We start from the raw sequence: 16764 nt of genomic DNA on the forward strand, positions 1-16764 counted from the left end.
TATCGCGCATAGCTTGCATTCTTTATAAGCACCGGTTTTCCACCTTGCTTCCTTCCTCAGCTCCCACGCTGCGATGATGAAAAATGTCCCTTCCATCGTCACAGAGCCTCCTCGAGACCAAAACATCGCAAATCCAATGAAGGTCACTTCGGGGCTTCCATACCTTTATGTTAAACTGCCTCAGTCCACTAGCCCCACCACCAGATCACACTTTAAGGACTTGCCTGACGACGTTGTGGCGGTCCGTAGTGACGAGCCCAAAGCCATCAAATCCTTTTTAGAAGGCAATTCCTTGGCGATTGACATTCGTCCTTTCAATAATTATCTGGCCTCTCGCCTTGAAAACGCATACAACATCTGCATTCCTACTACGCTTTTGAAGCGACCAAATTATGACCTTGCCCATGTTTCCAACTCCGCTGCTTTGCCCAAAGAGGTGAAGGATCAGCTCACTGCAAGCACAGAGCCTACAAGGGTTTTGGTATACGACGCTAACAGTGGCACCGGTCACATCTCGTTTAGCTTGTTTCAAACGATACAAAAATTTCTCAAGCATGACAGGTTTACTGTCGGGTATCTCGACGGCGGTTACCAAGATCTAGACAAGCTGCTTCGAGATGAGTCAGCCCTTCTGTCGGATCAAACTCCAGTCTCTCCCGAGACTCCTCTGCATCCCGTGTTAGACGCTGTTAGGCCGGACTCTGCCAAGGACGGATTCGCCCAGTCACCCGGTGACTCGAGTCGTGAGTCTTCGCCTTTTCTCTCGGGGTTCACACTCCCTTCGGCCACAGCGTCTAACCAAAAAATGTTGATGTCAATCAAGAAAACACTACCGCGGATAGACACCACCACCACATATAGCTACAAGCTCCGATTCCCCGAAGGTTTTGAAGAAAAGAAAGATAAGCTCCCTCGTTGGTTGGCTTTCTTTGCCGAGGGCTACGGTACGGAGGGTCACAATGAAAAGGTGGTCAGCGTATTGAGCGATAAGTTCAACAAGCTTGAGCGTTCAGAGCAGGTCCGCTTAAGCATGGCCATTTCAAACACTAATGATGAAAAATCAGAGAAGGGGGTCCAATCCGAGAAAGTCGCTCTCACTCCCGGCAAGCTTCATTCGGGTCTTAGCAGTGGGTATTGCTCCCCGCTGGCACCATGTCCACATTGCGACAAGATTCACTACACCATTCCAAAGGGTGTAGAGTACGGCTACAAGAACCGCTACAATAACATCTGGCCTTATGAACACTCCCGTGTGAAGCTTGTATCTTCTCCCTCTTGCTCCAACGCCAAGAAAGAGTCTGCGGATGACTACTTCAATGCCAATTACATTAAGTGCAAACAGCTCTCTCTTACTGAGTATATTGCTACACAAAGTCCATTAGAATCTACGAAAGAAGATTTCTGGAATACTGTGTGGTACAATGGTATCAAGGGCATTGTGTGCCTCAACAAGCCATCCGTCTTTGCTCCACAGGCATACTACGAGGTGAATCAGCATTTTGAAAAGAGTGACCTTTCTGTGACCATCAAGTCTACGGAAGACAAAGAGGGTTTTACTGTCCGTAAGATGGAATTGGAAAAACACGGCAAGACCCGCATTGCATATCATTTTGCCTACGCTGACTGGCCTGACTTTGGTGTTCCCGACAACTTCAAGACTGTTTCACGTCTTTTGGAGAGCAAAAACGAATGCATCGAGTTGCTCAAAAACCAACAACCTCCAACATCTAAAATTACTCGCTCGCTTGATTTACTTGTCCATTGCTCAGCAGGGTGTGGGCGTACTGGATGTTTCATCACGCTCGATATGGTTAAAGATTGCTTTAAAGGCAAAAGCAATGGGAAGTATGACCCCTGGGGAACAAAAGATCTCGTCTACAAGGCGGTGCAGCTTCAACGCCAGCAGCGTATTGCAATGGTGCAGACGCTTGACCAGTTCATCTACTGCTATGAGAGCATTTTGCATGAGATCTTCGAAAACTATATGTGAGTAACGAGACGTACGAATTAATGAATAATGCAAGATATAGAAGTATCACACGGTAGAGAAGTAGGCTTTTCCTGCTGGCGTGCAGCAGGATGACGTAGCTTGGTTGCTAGCTGCATGCGAGGCTTAATTTGGCAATGTAAATCCATTTGGCTTCACCATATTGTACACATAGACCTAGGTTATAGTTTATTTCCATTTTCCCCAATGTCTTCACATGGCCAGCAAAGTCTAGAACAGTGCGAGGGCTTCAAAGTCAGACGCATAATGACTTAACCACACGTTGCGCATCCCAAATAGTATACGGTCACGATCTAACGCCTGGCTGCACGGTTATGAGAAGTGTCAACCCCAATTGGCCAATTATAATGTAAATACCAAGATATCTCAAAGTCATTGGGTCTTAACTCAAGTAACACTGCTGGTCACAAAATTGCCGTGTTTTGGTCTTAAGAAATGCAGGGGGCATTTGGTCTGTTTTGGTAATTTCCAGTGTGCATCGTAGAGTTTCAGACTTGTTTACTCCAGCGCTGCTAAACTTTTTCAGAGAGGGGCTTCAAAGTTTATATTTTGAACTGCCGGGTCCATACAAGCTTTCGATTCTTGAAATGGTTCGATGGAAAAGATGTAGGATTTCCAATCTTTGTTTATCACCTAATTGGTCTTATGTCAGTGGTGGTGCATCCGGACGATATAAGGCGGGCCAAACTGATTTACCCACTGCTTGCTTCTGACTGCAAATTTGTAATCTTCAACTTTTGAATGCATTGAGGATGGAAACTATTAAACTTTTTATTGAAAGAAATCTCATTGACCAAATCATTGGTCTCACTCTCACTCTAGGTCTCTCCAGACCGGCTTCTCCAGTCGCAGCCATTCACACAGGAATCCCATTGCGATGGACCATACTGGCAACTTCATGAAACACCACTGATGCCCGACGATGATACAAATATCCGGCAAATTTCTTACCTTCTCAATATACTAGGGAAATCCAAGCGATCTGAAAGCTTTGAATCTCTAACGCGTCCAAACATCTCAGCTTCCATGACTACCATGTTAACAGCCCCACCCATAGCAGAAGACGATTATTTATGTGAGACGACAGTGGAGCAGCAAAATGTCCTGGATACCATCAAAGACATCTACGAAAAGTTGCTCAATGAAAGCAACCGAGATGAAGTGTTCAACAATGAGATCAATGTCGACCTTCACTTGAAGTACGTGGAGCTGTACTTGGACGAGCCGTTGCCTGATCCTTACTACGTGCTAGATGCTTCACAACTGTGGGTGATCTACTGGCTTACAAATGCACATGTTACTCTTAGTGGAGAGGATCTTCTGGACGATTTGAAACAGTTAGTTTCGCAAAAGGTCAATTCGTTAGTGATCGATGAAGGCAGAGGTGGCATTGCTGGTGGACCCAACATGCATATGGGCCATATGGCGTCAACCTATGTGCTTTTGCTTCTGCTCGTGCTAGTAGAAGATTTTGCAAGTGTGGATAGAATTAAGGACAATTTGCAGGGTTGGCTTCTTTCATTGAAGAATGACGATGGCTCTTTTGCAATGCACAAAGGAGGCGAAAGTGATACTCGTTCTACCTACTGTGCTCTTGTTATAAGCTCACTTTTCAATATGGACACCACTGAGCTTTGGGCTGGAACCCGTCAATGGCTCTCGTCGTGTCAAACATATGAGGGGGGCTTTTCTGGGGTTCCAGATACGGAGGCACATGGTGGATACACTTATTGCGCCGTCGCTGCATTCTATTTGATGGGCCATCAAGAAGGTGACTTCAATGAAGCCCTGTTACTACGTTGGCTTGCTGACAGACAATTGAGTTTGGAAGGTGGGTTTTCCGGAAGAAGCAACAAACTTGTGGATGCTTGTTACAGTTACTGGGTCGGCGGTGCATTTGCTTTGCTTGAGTCTTCGATTGGAACAGATGTGTTTAATAAGGAAGCCCTCATCAGCTACATTTCCAATTGCTGCCAAGATCTCAAGCGTGGTGGGTTGAAAGACAAACCCGGCAAATCACCAGACTTTTATCACACCAACTACGCTCTTTGTGGCTTAAGCATGGCAGAGTACCGCTTCAAAAATGATAAAGGAGATGCCTACTCTTTTCTGGCTGAAGAGAGAGTCGCAGGCTCGAGCTACACCATTCCAGTGAACCCAGCTTTTGGGGTACCAGTTCGCTCCATCGATAAAGCATACAAGCATTTTCATAGAATATAAATCATTCGGAATAAAGAAAAATACATTTTAAAGCAAAAAGAATGCGATTTCTGTGGATCGAACACAGGACCTCCAGATCTTCAGTCTGACGCTCTCCCAACTGAGCTAAAACCGCTTCCAAGAACCCACGCCGGGACTCGAACCCGGAATCTTTTGATTAGAAGTCAAATGCGCTAACCATTACGCCACGCAGGCGAGTTCTGAAACTTGTTGCACCCCGCTGAAAACTTATCAAGTGAAGTTTTTAGTATGTGTCAGTCTGCCTTTAAAGTTTTGTGATTTGTTTTTGAAGTTGGAAGTAAGTTGCACACAAATTTTCAGCGCTATAGCCCCCGCGGATCGTGAGTTATACCACTTTTAAGTTTTGTGTCACGTGCACCTCATACAAATACGCAGCCTACTCCCGTATCTCTACTACACGCCACTCCATTACATGAGCTCATGGTCCAACTTTTTCGGAAGGCGGCAATATGAGCTGCTTCCCACGACAAATGACCCGCCTCAAAACCTTCCTGGAACTTATCCGGCGGAAGAAAGCACGGATGCATCACCAAGTTCCCCTTCAATTGGAAATCGCATAGCCAAGTGGTTGATCTTCTTGTTCATTGCACCCATCACAGTTGCAGCAGTGGTCACCCTTTCAATTCTTTCCAAGTTCTTTTCCTTCCTATATTTGGATGACAGCGAAGCTCAGCGACGCAGATCCGCATCGGAGACAGCGACAACTAGCTGTAATGCCCTAATGAATGACCCTATCAGCAAGGTTGAAAGGTTTGTCAGGGCTCTAGAGGAGAATTTGCTGCCGGAACAGCTATACTCTTCAAATAATCCTGACCGCAATGTGGCTGCCTTGCCTCCTTTTTTCCAAGGCAGCTACACTCAAGCACTTTACATGGCAATCAATCGAGGCAAATTCTTGTATGTCTATTTGACGAACCCAAGCAATGAGAGCTCGAGCTCCATCTTCGATCATGTTGTCACCAACCCAAAGTTTATCTCCATTTTCACCTCAGAGAATAGAAATAACCAAAACATAATATGGGGCGGAGACCTCACAAACCTGGAAGCATATCAATTGGCTAACAGTTTAAATGTCACTAAATTTCCATTTTTGGGCGTTCTTTGCCTTACAAGGACGTCTACGATGACACCACAGGGTCCTTCAAAAACTCCACCTAAGATATCTTTGATCCTGAAGATCCAAGGAGGTATAGGTGAAGGTGACCCAGACAAGCTAATTCAAAGCAAATTCATCAAGCGTGCTCTCAAGTACGAACCCGAACTAGCGCTCATTAGAGCTGAACTAAAAGATAAATACATGTCTGAAATGGTACGGAAACAACAGAATGCAGACTACCAACAGTCACTCCTCAAGGATAGACAAAAGAAGGCTCAAAAGGCTCAGAAAAGACTTGCAGCTGACTACCTTCGTTGGAAGCAATCTCACATTCTTGGGCTTAGACTGCAGCAGGATGTTCGAGAAGGGAAAGCCAGAATCGCAATTAAGATGGCCGGTGGAAACCGTGAGACATTCTACTTCCCGGAAGACTCGCCCATTGAGGATATCTTTTTATTCGTTGAGCTACATCAGAAAAGCCTTTTGGAAGAGGAGTCGAACTTCACCCTTTCACAAGTCGAAGCAGAGGAGAAGTTCCGGGATTTCTCATATCCTTACCAATTCCGCCTCGTTTCTCCAGTTCCACCTTTGCCTCTGCTTAGTGACTACGACAAGAGCACGCCAGTAAAGGACGTTGGATTCATCTACCCCAGCGGCCTTCTCATGGTTGAGAGGCTCTGATTCTTGCATCTCATGAATTAAGTGTATAACGTAAATTTCGCTTAAGGTTTTGTGACCTTGCTTTTCTTTGCCTTCTTCTTTTCCTTCTTCTTCAAGCCGACGAAACCTGTTTTAAGGGCCTGGGCGTACTCCAACCAGAATGCATCCAAGTTGGCTGGCTCCACCACAGTCGATATCTTGGAATCTTTCTTTCCCAATGTGGCACGAATGAGCACTGGGTAAGTCTGTGTGTTGGTGGGGTATGCTGTAGGGTGTTCCACGACGTTGGAGGAAAGGTCTTTAACCAGATCAATGGATTCCTTTTCTAACGGCGTCGACAATCTTTTCTGTGTGAAGTAGACAGAGCTCTTGCCCTCATTGGACGCTAGTATAGCCTCCACTTTTGATATGAATTCTGCATTGTTCAATCTGCCCATGGTGACGTATATCTTGGTTCCTCTATGTGGTTTCTCTGCTTCTTTTTTCCACCGCTCAATGGTATACAGGTGAGGCTCTACCAGCGTGATAAGAGCCTAGGACCATCAAGCCTGACGGAACAAGGAACATCCATTTTGTGTGAATTGTCATCTGCATGAGCTGCTACTTCTGTTTGGACGGCTTTCTGGTAAATATTACTGCAGTATCAAGGGAGAGTAACGAGCAAAGCGACTTGGAGTTGACCTTCTAGCCTCTTTCTTCCCAGCCGAAAACTTCTGGGAGGCTTTTCATTTCAATTCAGGTCATTCTTGATGGTTATAAAAGCAAAATTCAAGTTGTGTTGTAGATTTTGGGTTGAGTTGTGGACTACGTATTTAGTATGAGATCCCGTAAATGGTTGCGAAAATCATGAATTCCTACTCAAATCCAGCTCAAATCCAGCAAAGGGCGTAAAACAGGCACCACTACTATTTTCAACCACTGTTCCAACTTTTACAATTAACTCAAATGTAAAGATCTTTTGCCCCATTGATACTTTCTGCCCCGGGAAAACCCGAAGAGACTAATTCCTTCACCATAGCCACAGTATACACGAGAGACAGTTTCCTTCCAAAGTGACTAGCTCGTTGAAATTCCGAGTAACTGCCAAAATGCTCTTAATTCAGTCCACTTTAGTAAAAATTCATGTCTGTGTATCTTGCCTCGAAATTTTCACACCTTCACATCCCCATTCTTCCCTAGTGAGATAATGCAATGATATTGCGCAACTTGATCTCACATCAACCACATCTTCCACCACCCTAGCTACTGCATTCGATGCAATAGTAATAGATCGCTCGTTTAATATGGCTAGTCATACGTTTGCCAGGTTTACGGCACTTATCGTGTCTGTATTTGTGGCCTTGGTAGCTGGAACTCCATACTTGTATGGCATCTATGCTCCACAATTAGTCCGTCGAGTGGGCCTTTCCACCTCCAAAGCGGCCTCCATTTCGTTAGCCGTGACTGTTGGAACAGGATGTGGTGGCCTTCCAGCTGGTCTTTTAATTGACAACTTCGGGCCGAGTTTGCTGATCATCATTGGATCTTCATGTATTTTCCTGGGTTACTTCATCTCCAACCGCATATACGCTCTCCAAATTCCAAGCCTTCCATTGATCTGTATCGCCATGTGCTTAGTTGGGTTCGGATCAGGAACCACATTCTTTTCGTGCTTGAAAGCAGCGCAGGCCAACTTCCCTCATCACAGAGGCTCTGCTAGTGCTATGCCAATTGGTGCATACGGTCTTTCTGCTACAGTGTTCCTGTTGGTAGCAGCTACATTCTTTGCCGACGACACAGGGCAATTGCTTTTGTTCTTGTCGCTCGTCTGTGGAGCAGTGGCATTTTGTGGCTCTTGGTTCATTCATGTCTACGATCCAGAAGGTACCGCTGTGGACGAGGAATCCAACAGACGCGAGCCTCCAGAGCTTCACCGTCTGTCTTCGTTCTTGGGAAAACTTGCATTTTGGGGTCTCAACAAGTCGGACTCTAGCTTGAACTCAGAGCAGCGCCCTCTTTTACAGAATCAGCCTAGTCCCCGGAAAGCTCCACTGAGAGCCCCAGTAACCACTTCAACAATTTCAACGGACACAGAATTAATCAAATCGCTAAAAAGGTTGGACTCCCCAAAAGACATTGTCACTGCATTGCTCACAAACAGATTGTACCTCACCCACTTCCTCATCTTATCTTTATGTAGTGGGATGGGCCAAATGTATATTTACACCGTGGGCTTTATCGTACGGGCACAGTTCTTTTACGATCCTGGGCTGTTCACAAGCCCTGCGTCCCTTCAAGCATTGCAAGTGTCGGTGATATCAATCTCGCAATTCTTCGGCCGGATAGCAGCTGGTATGCTATCGGATATTGTCAAGAAGAAACTCAAGGCTCAGAGGCAATGGTTGGTCTTAGTCTCCATAGTTCTCATGACAGTTGCACAAACGTTGCTTAGTTACACCAATAGCGTGCATCTATTGACATTGGTATCTGTCATTATGGGCAGTGCTTATGGAATGCTCAACGGCAACTATCCCTCGATTTTTGCAGATACGTTCGGAACGAAGCACTTCACTACTGCGTGGGGACTTTCGTGTTCCGGCCCGATCATACTCCTCTATCCCCTTCAGCTATACTTTGGTTGGATTTACGATTCACACGCGGAGGAGAACGGCAAATGCTACCAAGGCAAAGACTGTTATAGAGGAGCATTCCAAACAAGTATAGTCTTGAGTTTGATAACTTTTGCGATCACCTCAGCACTAATTTACCGCCATAGAAAACACTAAATTATCATGACACATAAAATACACTATTCACAAGATAATTAATAAAATCCATAAAGTTTAGTCGACTGAATGAATCTTTTCAAGATCAATGTCGTAAACAAACTTGGACTCTTTTTCGATTTTCACAAGCAAATCTCTGAAGTAACCGGAACTGATCTCTGCATTCCTGATTTCTTTCTCGAGCTTCTCCTTCTCACCGCTTCTTCTATCAATGCTAGTTTGGAAGTTGTTCATCACTTGCCTAGATGGGAAATTCAACACCTGCCTGCATTCCTTGGAGACTCTGTCAGCATTAACATGAGCATAGTCCATCTCGAGAACCTGCTTCTTGAGTTTCTTGGCTTGCTTTCTTGGGAAAGCGTTTGGAATGTCATTGATGAGATACACGACAGTAAAACCACCAACGAAAATAGCCAAGGGTAAGATGACCTTCTTTGCCACGGAGGGTTTGAGCAACCCAGACAAGGTGTATGCCTTTCTAAGAAGGGCACCAGTCGTAAGCAACTTTGTGGAAGAGTACAATGTCTGTAATGTGAGCTGAGTGGGCAATTGCCTTTTTAATGAGTTGACAGATGTGGGTATGGTGGTCAAAATATGAGTAGGGGAAAGAATCTCCACTTGCTGCTTGGTTGTTGAGATGATTTCACTTGGTATTCCAATCCAGGTGAGAACGGAGTTGAATGATGGGTCAAAGAAGTCAGAGATTTCAATCTGATCATCCAACTGCCTTTTAATGGTATCACGTCTCCTGGTAAACATTAAATCTGCCTTAAAGACCTTATCCGATAAGAACTCGTCGCCAAGGGTGCTTTGCCCAATCGTTACAATCTCCTGAACACTTTTCTCAGTCAAGGCTCTAGCTTTACCCTCACTGGCCTGGACAGAGGAAACAATAGTGTCAATCATACGACGCTGGGTTTCTTTAGCGTAATCGTAAACAAATTGCAAGCCCCCATAAGGAACGATTTGAGATGAGCCGAAATTATCCACTGTTGATAAGATTTCACCTTTGGTAGCGTTGTAGACCGCTGTGCATGTCTTCTCGATTAGCTTAGTGATCTTATCATTCATCTGAACAGAATCTTGAATCATCTGATCATATTTGGGAGCCACCTTGGTGCGTAGTTCATTCTGTTTCCTCTCAATTTCCTTGCGGTAGATATCGCCGTTGATATCCGAGAGCGTCTTAAGGTCCGCAAGAATATTAAGAATGTAGCTCTTGGCAGGAAGTAACTTTGAAATAGATCTTTTGTCAAGGAGGAACTTTCTAAGCGAATTCTCAAGGTGGTCGAAGTTGGGGTCATCAAAATCGGGGCCACCGTTGTCACCTGGACCGTCGTCTCCGCCATCACCACCATCATCAGGAAATCCTTTAAGGACCTCCGAAGAGCTCACAAAATGAACAAAATCTTTCGCATCCTTGTGAGTGTAGGGTGATAAGTTCTTCACCTGGTCTAAGATACGAGACATACACTTGTTCTTGTCTTTGATGTTGTCGAAGCGGTTGACAACAATGAAGACATAGCGCTTCTCGGCAGCAGCAGCAGCGATGAATTCCTTTGCTGAAAGTGTGAAATGGTTTTCTGAGTTCACGACAAACACGACCAAGTCAATCTCCTCTTGTCTAGAGAAGACTTGCGTTGTTTGATAAGAATCCATGTTCAAGCCTGGGGCATCTATGAGTTTGACGTCAATGACACCATTACCCAAAAGACTCTCTTCTGCCTTTCTATAATCAAGCACGTACACTTTCAAAAGACTGTACTGGTCACACTCGTAAACAAGGTCTTCTAGCTTGTTGAGTGGGTGTCTCTCATAAGTGAATTCATCGGATCTATCGTAGTCTTTGCCAATCGGCACAGCGTGGACTTCCTCTATGCTCATGTTCACCTTTGCAGCATCGATCACCTCGCAGAACACGGACGTACAAGGCTGCTGGTCCTCGGGGAGAACTCTTCTTTTGAGAAGGGCATTGCAAAAAGTAGACTTACCAGCATTCAAGTCTCCAGTGACAAACACTTTTGAGGAGGTATCATCCACACGATCCTTGAGGTTGAGCAAGTACTTTATCTGCTGAGAAAACTTCTGGTCAAGAAGCATCGAGACGGACTTTTTGTCAAGATTATCCATGAGGTGGGCACCTGAGTGGCCCATCTTCAAATTCAACTTGAGTACCTTGAAGTCAGCCATCTTTACTTCCTTGAGATCTTCATCACCCGCCAAGTCAACGCCGTCTAGATCGCCAACTTTAGCCTTTCCCAAGGTCTTAGCCTCTAGGTCAGTTTTCCTACGCACAAGCGCAAGATGAGCTCGAGGCGAGTTAAGCAAGGCATTCTCGGAGGCACTTTCCTCGGCAGGGAAGAAGATCGGCCTCAGTCTGTTTTCAGCAGAAAGCTCATGCAAAAGTTCGATCGTTGAGTTGATAGCACGATCCAAGGCAACTCTGTTTTCGTTGTAGTGGATTTGTTTCAATGAAGCAGTCATTGCCAGATCAGACATGCTTGTCTGTCTAGGTTTGTTTCTCTTTGCAGATGAGCCCTCCCCTTCGAAAAGAGTGGAAGACTCCTCGGCAAAGGTACCATCGGAGGGCATGTACATCATAACGGAAGGCTCTTCATCGTCATGAAGAGTTCCGTCATCCGAACCCTCCTGCCTATTGTTCACTAGGTCTTTGAAGCTCTTCGACATGATGTTGATCCAGAGGCAACTTCGCACCCCAGAATCGTATGTTTACGCTGGGGCACGGGTGTTGCCCTGCTAGGCGTCTAATTCTGGTCGAGTTTAGGTCATACTGGAGTGACTTATTTTTATGAGGGGGATAATCTGGTGGTTTCTGAGTGACTTTTTTTGTTGATGGCGGTAGAGACTATAAAGTAGGAACACATCTTTATGCGAAGATATGGCTGCGAAAAAGAACGGTTATGCAATGGCATGAAGCACATGGAGCCTCTTTAGAAAGCGGACGCGAGAGATTCTGATCTTTAGGAGGCTAGCTCACTCGATTTCAGAGGTGATGAATTCGATTTTCTCGGAATAAGGCCCAGAATGTGATTAACGGAGCATCATGGAAGAACGGTCAGTGGCAATGATACACACCATGATAATTCGTTCATGAGATCTCCCCCCTTTCCAACTCATCAAAAATTCCGTACTTCTGGAGTAGCGGGTAAAACACTTTCAGCTGAGTTGTGTCTATAGCTGTTGGCCGGAGGAAACAGCGGACCCGAGTCAACGTGGAGGGGTAAACTCGGAATGGCCTACTCACAATCAAAAATCGCTAATAGACCATTATTTTCAACGACAATTGATTCAATTGTAAGACGATTCTTCACCCTTCCTAATAACAATCAGCAATACTGTCATTGGCTTGGTGGTGACGACCTGTCAAGAGATTCGCAGCCATCAAGGCTGCATGCGCGCGATTGTAGCCGGACTTCCCCGTTTCAGATAGGTCTGCCAAAATTCCGTCTTCAAAACTATAAGTACGGGACTCAAGGCATACCTCTCAACCCAACCATGTACTTGCACACTTTTCAAACATCATTGGGTCCCGTCAAAGCTGAGTTGCTCACTCCAGAAAACTTTCAGCCGTACGGCGGGGTGCTCAGCGCAGATGAACAGATCAAGAACGCTCAGGCTTCAAGTGCCAACTATGGAACTGCTATTAAATTGCACAAAGTTGCACCTGTGACGAACAATTTTAGCAAATGCAAGAGCGGCAAGCCAGCTCAAGCAAACTGGAACATTTTCAGGTGCTCTGCTCCAAAGCACTTGATCTCCGGATCAAAGACCAAGGCCTATAAGGCAACTGTACTCGAGAGACACCCATACAGTTCCCAGACCTTTGTTCCTATGGGTCAGGATTTGGAGAAGGTTTCATACCTTGTTGTGGTGGCAGACACAGACGAACTGCTGGCCGATAAACTTCCGAACCCAAACAAGATCAAGGCCTTCTTGTGTAGAGGCAACCAATCTGTCACCTACGGTGCTGGCACCTGGCACGCTCCTATGGTTGTCATTGACGAGAAGATTCCACACATTGACTTTGGCGTGTTCATTCACGAAAACGGCGTTGCCGGAGAAGACTGCCAGGAATGCTCCTTTGAGCCAGGCTATTCTATCGAGTATCAAGACCCGTACGCTGCCAGACTCTAAGATACCGGCTAGCTTTATAGATTATAGAATTTGCTGGCGCATCTATATGTAATCTATGAGCTCTTCAATTACCAGTTTCACGTAGTTCTCCTTCTCTTCGGGCTTCATGTCAGTGGCCTTCGACCTTTCGAGCCGAAGTTTTTCAACAAGTTGGTCGAGTGCAATTGACTCGTTCTCGGGCTCTAGAAGACCTCGAGTCATGCTATCTACTTTGTCCTCCTTATGCTTGAAATACTCTTGTGGTTCTGAAGGAGAAATGTGGGACCATTCATGACTCTCCAAAATCTCCTGAACTCGTTCTTTGCCGAGTTTTTCCTTGAACTCATTAGTGCCTGTCTCTCCCTCATAGATAAATTCGATCCCATATTGGATACACTCATCCTCGAGCTCTTCCAAGCATTCAGTGCTTTGAGTTGTAGAAGCAATGACAGTACTAAAACTCCCTTCATCTATGCTATTCTTTATCTCGTAATAGCAATGCATGATCTCTTTCCAATCCCTCTTCGATGTCTGGTCTGGGTTGATGGTGAATATGATTCCGTCTAGGGCATCTCTGAGCTCCTCGTACTCCTTTGATTCAAAAGCACTTTTCCACTCTCGCAAGCTATCGAGGAATTTCTCTGCTTCAACAGGCCTTTCTTCCGGAAACTCTTCGATCAAGAGATTCAAATCTGTGGAGAAATACTTCGTCTTGAGTGTATGGTTGTATATGAGACCCGAGTGTGACTTCTTCGAAATTGTGGAAGTATCCAAGTCTTTGGTTATATGCTGAGCTAGCCTGATCTTTCCTGACTCAGGCGGCCCTAGTATAAGCACATTATTAGGTATCATGGATTCTGAGGTGGGATGCAATTGGAGGATTGAACTTTCGTATGCTTCCGTACAAATAGCTCAATAGTTTTCTCAAGACTGTCAAAGGCCCAACAATATTGTATCTTTATAATAACAAGCTGTGATGCTCTGGATCAGCTTTCCCGGTAATAATGCTAGTACTGCGCGCACTCGACAAGTATCACCAAACACCTACAACTGATACCATGGCTCCCTCTAAGGTGTCCAATGCAGGCCAGACGAATGGTTCAGCTAAGGGTAAACTTGACATTGACAGTGTACAGCTTGAGAAATTGTTTATTCGAGATGCCGACGTCTTCCAGACCACCCTCGACTCTGAGGACTACTTGGACAGTTTGGCTCCACTCATTAAGGATGCCTTGAAGGCCAATGCGTTGTCGGAGTTCATCGGCAAGCTCAATGATATAGTCAAACAAAAAGACAGTGAGCTAAACGACATTTCGCTAGGCTCTGCTCGAGACATCAACAAATGCATCAAGTCGATTGACGGGGTGTCTCAAGAATCGGCCAGTCTCAGCAAAACAATGCAGCATGTGAATAACTACTTGAACAAATCCGCTTTTGAACTTGTGGCTCGGAAAAAGGCTCTCATTAAGAGCAAGGAGACCACCGGAAAAGTCAACGAAACCATAATGACGTTGAATCTATGCAACCAGGTGTTGGAAATCAACAACAAAATTTTGGAGCTAATCAAGCAACAAAAGTCATTCAGCGCATTGAAATTGATTGATGAACTTCAGACTATTCATTTGCCTAAGGTCAAGGACTTCTCATTCTCAGTGAAAATCGTCAATTCCATTCCTCATATGACCAACATGATCAAGGAAGAGTCATTCGAGAGTCTCAAGATGTGGTTGACCACCCATTTGGAGAGAAAGATCGATAGAATAGGTGACCTGCTTTACGAGAACCTATACAAACTTGACGAGCACTGGGAATCACTACGAAATGACTCCCGCGGCGGCTTCCTCCTACCTCACCGACTCAATTCACCTATCGAAGTCTCCATGAGAGACCCCGAATTGGCTTTCCATGTATTTGAATCGGAAGAGCTCGGAATCTCTTTGAATCCAATCTACGATTGTATTCTAGTCTACAATTCCTTGAAAGATTCCTCAACACTTTCGGGGATGTATCATAAAGAATGGATGGAAAAATACAGGAAGATTATTCATCCAATTACCCTTTCTGCCACCAAGTCTTATGACAGACTGCCGTACAGCCAAGAGCCATCTGTACTGTTCCCAGATCTCAACAGTTTGGAAACCTACTTGCGCAAGATCTCTGCATTCTTTGTTGCTGACAAGGAACTTAACACTAGAACAAAGTTCGAGCTTCGTTCTAATACTACATCTGACGATCTTTGGGAATCCTATGTGCTCAAGCTTAAACCGGTCCTCTTGAACTTCTTAAACACAAGAAAATGGCTGAGAGATGACTTAGATCTTCTCTCCAACTTCAAGGAGTGTCTTGGTCACTTTCTTCAAGTTATGGAGAACAGCCAGTTTAAAATAACTGAGCTCTACGAAATTATGATCATCATTTTCAGAGACTACTTCGGTCCAATTTTGATCGAAGACTTCAGACTTGAATTTATGACTTCTATTCAGTCTGACCATTACATGCCCCTTGGCGTATCAGAAAGAGAGGACTACGACAATGTTATGAAACTTTGCTGGTACCGCAGGGACGCAAGTTTCGCTCCAAAGAATGTCAAGTCTATGCCCATTTCCTTCCCATTCAGCGAAGATTACGTTCATTACTGCTTAGGTATCAGAACATTGATGCAAGATATCTTGGACTTCGTTTCTCGCCAATACAACTACGACCTCAATGAAATCAACAGAATCATCGTGGAAGAGATTTTCGAAAGAGTTTTGGGTGACGAGCCTGGCGTTGGTATTTGCAACGACATAAAGGAATTCATCAGCAAGAACTCAGGAAACAAGGAGATTGTTGTTCAAAGTTTCTCAAACTTGGAGTACTACGTGTACAGTTTGTATGAGATTGGAAAGCTTCTTGATTCCAAGTTGCGCAGGTACAATGGTATCGGCATCATGAACATTGATACCAACTCGATTTTCAAATTGCGTGCAATTGAACTATTTACAAGCGTCAGGAAATTTTCCGAGGACACTATCTTCAGCATGGTCGATCAAAAATTGGCAGAACTTGTTGATTCTGTTGAATACGACGATTGGTATCCTGCTACACCAAACTCCGATCCCAACTTCTTCATCCTTGACTTTTCGCTTTTCTTGGAAAACATGTTCAACTCGATCTTCTCCAATTTGCCAAGCTCATTTAAAACCTTGGGATTGTTCAGAAGTTATGACTTTATTTCTGAGCATTTCCTCAATATTCTCGTGAATGCCAGGGGCTTTAACAAGATTGCAATTCAGAACTTTGATCTTGACGTCAGGCATCTCGAGCTGTCCATGGCGAGACTAGCTGATTCAGGCAATACTGACGAACAAGGTGGCTCTGTTGCGTTACAGTCCACTTTTGCTGAATTGAGGCAAACTATTGACATGTTGCTCTTGGATGACTATGAAGAGTTCAAGAAGAATGCTTCCTTTAGAATGCGCAGATTCGACAGATTGAAGTATGAAACTGCTGTGGGCTTGGTAAAGAAAATGAAACGGGATGTTGACGCTGATGATGATGAAGCTGCCGTTGGAAACGACACGGCGGGTAGCATAAGCTCTGGACTCGAGCGTGAGAACTCAGTCTTCGGACACTCTGCAGCAAAGTTCCAGCAATGGAGACTGATGAGAAGAAACGATAATCATCAACAATAAACAATTTACGATTTCCTCCAAAAGTAAATCCAGCTTCTCTTTGGCCTTTGGTCCACAAGTTCGACCTTGGCCTCCTCTAACGCAACATTCATCTCTTCTTCTAGCTTTGCAGACTTTTCCTTGAGCTGCTTCTCGACTTCATTATACTCCAAGCCGTACCAGAGGGTATTGAGTGCCATGTACGTT

At 44.9% G+C, this 16764-nt stretch overlaps 9 protein-coding genes and 2 non-coding genes across 11 annotated transcripts; 6 read left to right on the forward strand and 5 right to left on the reverse strand.

Moving 5' to 3' along the window:
- Positions 1-136: 136 nt before the first annotated feature.
- On the forward strand, positions 137-1990 carry PTP2 (tyrosine protein phosphatase; the record flags this gene model as incomplete). The annotated part of the gene is made up of 1 exon (XM_024856914.1): positions 137-1990. One exon carries the CDS (start codon positions 137-139, stop codon positions 1988-1990), a length of 1854 nt encoding a protein of 617 aa, XP_024714794.1.
- A 1053-nt stretch (positions 1991-3043) lies between these two features.
- On the forward strand, positions 3044-4228 carry RAM1 (protein farnesyltransferase; the record flags this gene model as incomplete). Its single annotated transcript, XM_024856915.1, has 1 exon — positions 3044-4228. One exon carries the CDS (start codon positions 3044-3046, stop codon positions 4226-4228), a length of 1185 nt encoding a protein of 394 aa, XP_024714795.1.
- Positions 4229-4270: 42 nt separating this feature from the next.
- Positions 4271-4343, reverse strand: C7M61_001509. Its single transcript has one exon. It is a non-coding gene; the product is annotated as a tRNA-Phe (tRNA).
- A 7-nt stretch (positions 4344-4350) lies between these two features.
- On the reverse strand, positions 4351-4423 carry C7M61_001510. Its single transcript has one exon. It is a non-coding gene; the product is annotated as a tRNA-Arg (tRNA).
- Positions 4424-4661: 238 nt separating this feature from the next.
- On the forward strand, positions 4662-6026 carry C7M61_001511 (uncharacterized protein; the record flags this gene model as incomplete). The annotated part of the gene is made up of 1 exon (XM_024856916.1): positions 4662-6026. The coding sequence occupies one exon, from the start codon at positions 4662-4664 to the stop codon at positions 6024-6026; it is 1365 nt and encodes a 454-aa protein (XP_024714796.1).
- Positions 6027-6067: 41 nt separating this feature from the next.
- C7M61_001512 (RNA-binding signal recognition particle subunit) lies at positions 6068-6442 on the reverse strand (the record flags this gene model as incomplete). The annotated part of the gene is made up of 1 exon (XM_024856917.1): positions 6068-6442. One exon carries the CDS (start codon positions 6440-6442, stop codon positions 6068-6070), a length of 375 nt encoding a protein of 124 aa, XP_024714797.1.
- Positions 6443-7288: 846 nt separating this feature from the next.
- On the forward strand, positions 7289-8770 carry C7M61_001513 (uncharacterized protein; the record flags this gene model as incomplete). The annotated part of the gene is made up of 1 exon (XM_024856918.1): positions 7289-8770. One exon carries the CDS (start codon positions 7289-7291, stop codon positions 8768-8770), a length of 1482 nt encoding a protein of 493 aa, XP_024714798.1.
- A 57-nt stretch (positions 8771-8827) lies between these two features.
- Positions 8828-11458, reverse strand: FZO1 (mitofusin; the record flags this gene model as incomplete). Its single annotated transcript, XM_024856919.1, has 1 exon — positions 8828-11458. One exon carries the CDS (start codon positions 11456-11458, stop codon positions 8828-8830), a length of 2631 nt encoding a protein of 876 aa, XP_024714799.1.
- Positions 11459-12286: 828 nt separating this feature from the next.
- On the forward strand, positions 12287-12925 carry C7M61_001515 (ureidoglycolate hydrolase; the record flags this gene model as incomplete). Its single annotated transcript, XM_024856920.1, has 1 exon — positions 12287-12925. One exon carries the CDS (start codon positions 12287-12289, stop codon positions 12923-12925), a length of 639 nt encoding a protein of 212 aa, XP_024714800.1.
- A 42-nt stretch (positions 12926-12967) lies between these two features.
- Positions 12968-13756, reverse strand: C7M61_001516 (uncharacterized protein; the record flags this gene model as incomplete). Its single annotated transcript, XM_024856921.1, has 1 exon — positions 12968-13756. The coding sequence occupies one exon, from the start codon at positions 13754-13756 to the stop codon at positions 12968-12970; it is 789 nt and encodes a 262-aa protein (XP_024714801.1).
- Positions 13757-13962: 206 nt separating this feature from the next.
- SEC15 (Rab GTPase-binding exocyst subunit) lies at positions 13963-16578 on the forward strand (the record flags this gene model as incomplete). The annotated part of the gene is made up of 1 exon (XM_024856922.1): positions 13963-16578. The coding sequence occupies one exon, from the start codon at positions 13963-13965 to the stop codon at positions 16576-16578; it is 2616 nt and encodes an 871-aa protein (XP_024714802.1).
- Positions 16579-16764: the final 186 nt, after the last annotated feature.

Source organism: Candidozyma pseudohaemuli, assembly GCF_003013735.1.
Source record: "Candidozyma pseudohaemuli strain B12108 chromosome Unknown scaffold00002, whole genome shotgun sequence".
Classification (NCBI taxonomy): domain Eukaryota; kingdom Fungi; phylum Ascomycota; class Pichiomycetes; order Serinales; family Metschnikowiaceae; genus Candidozyma; species Candidozyma pseudohaemuli.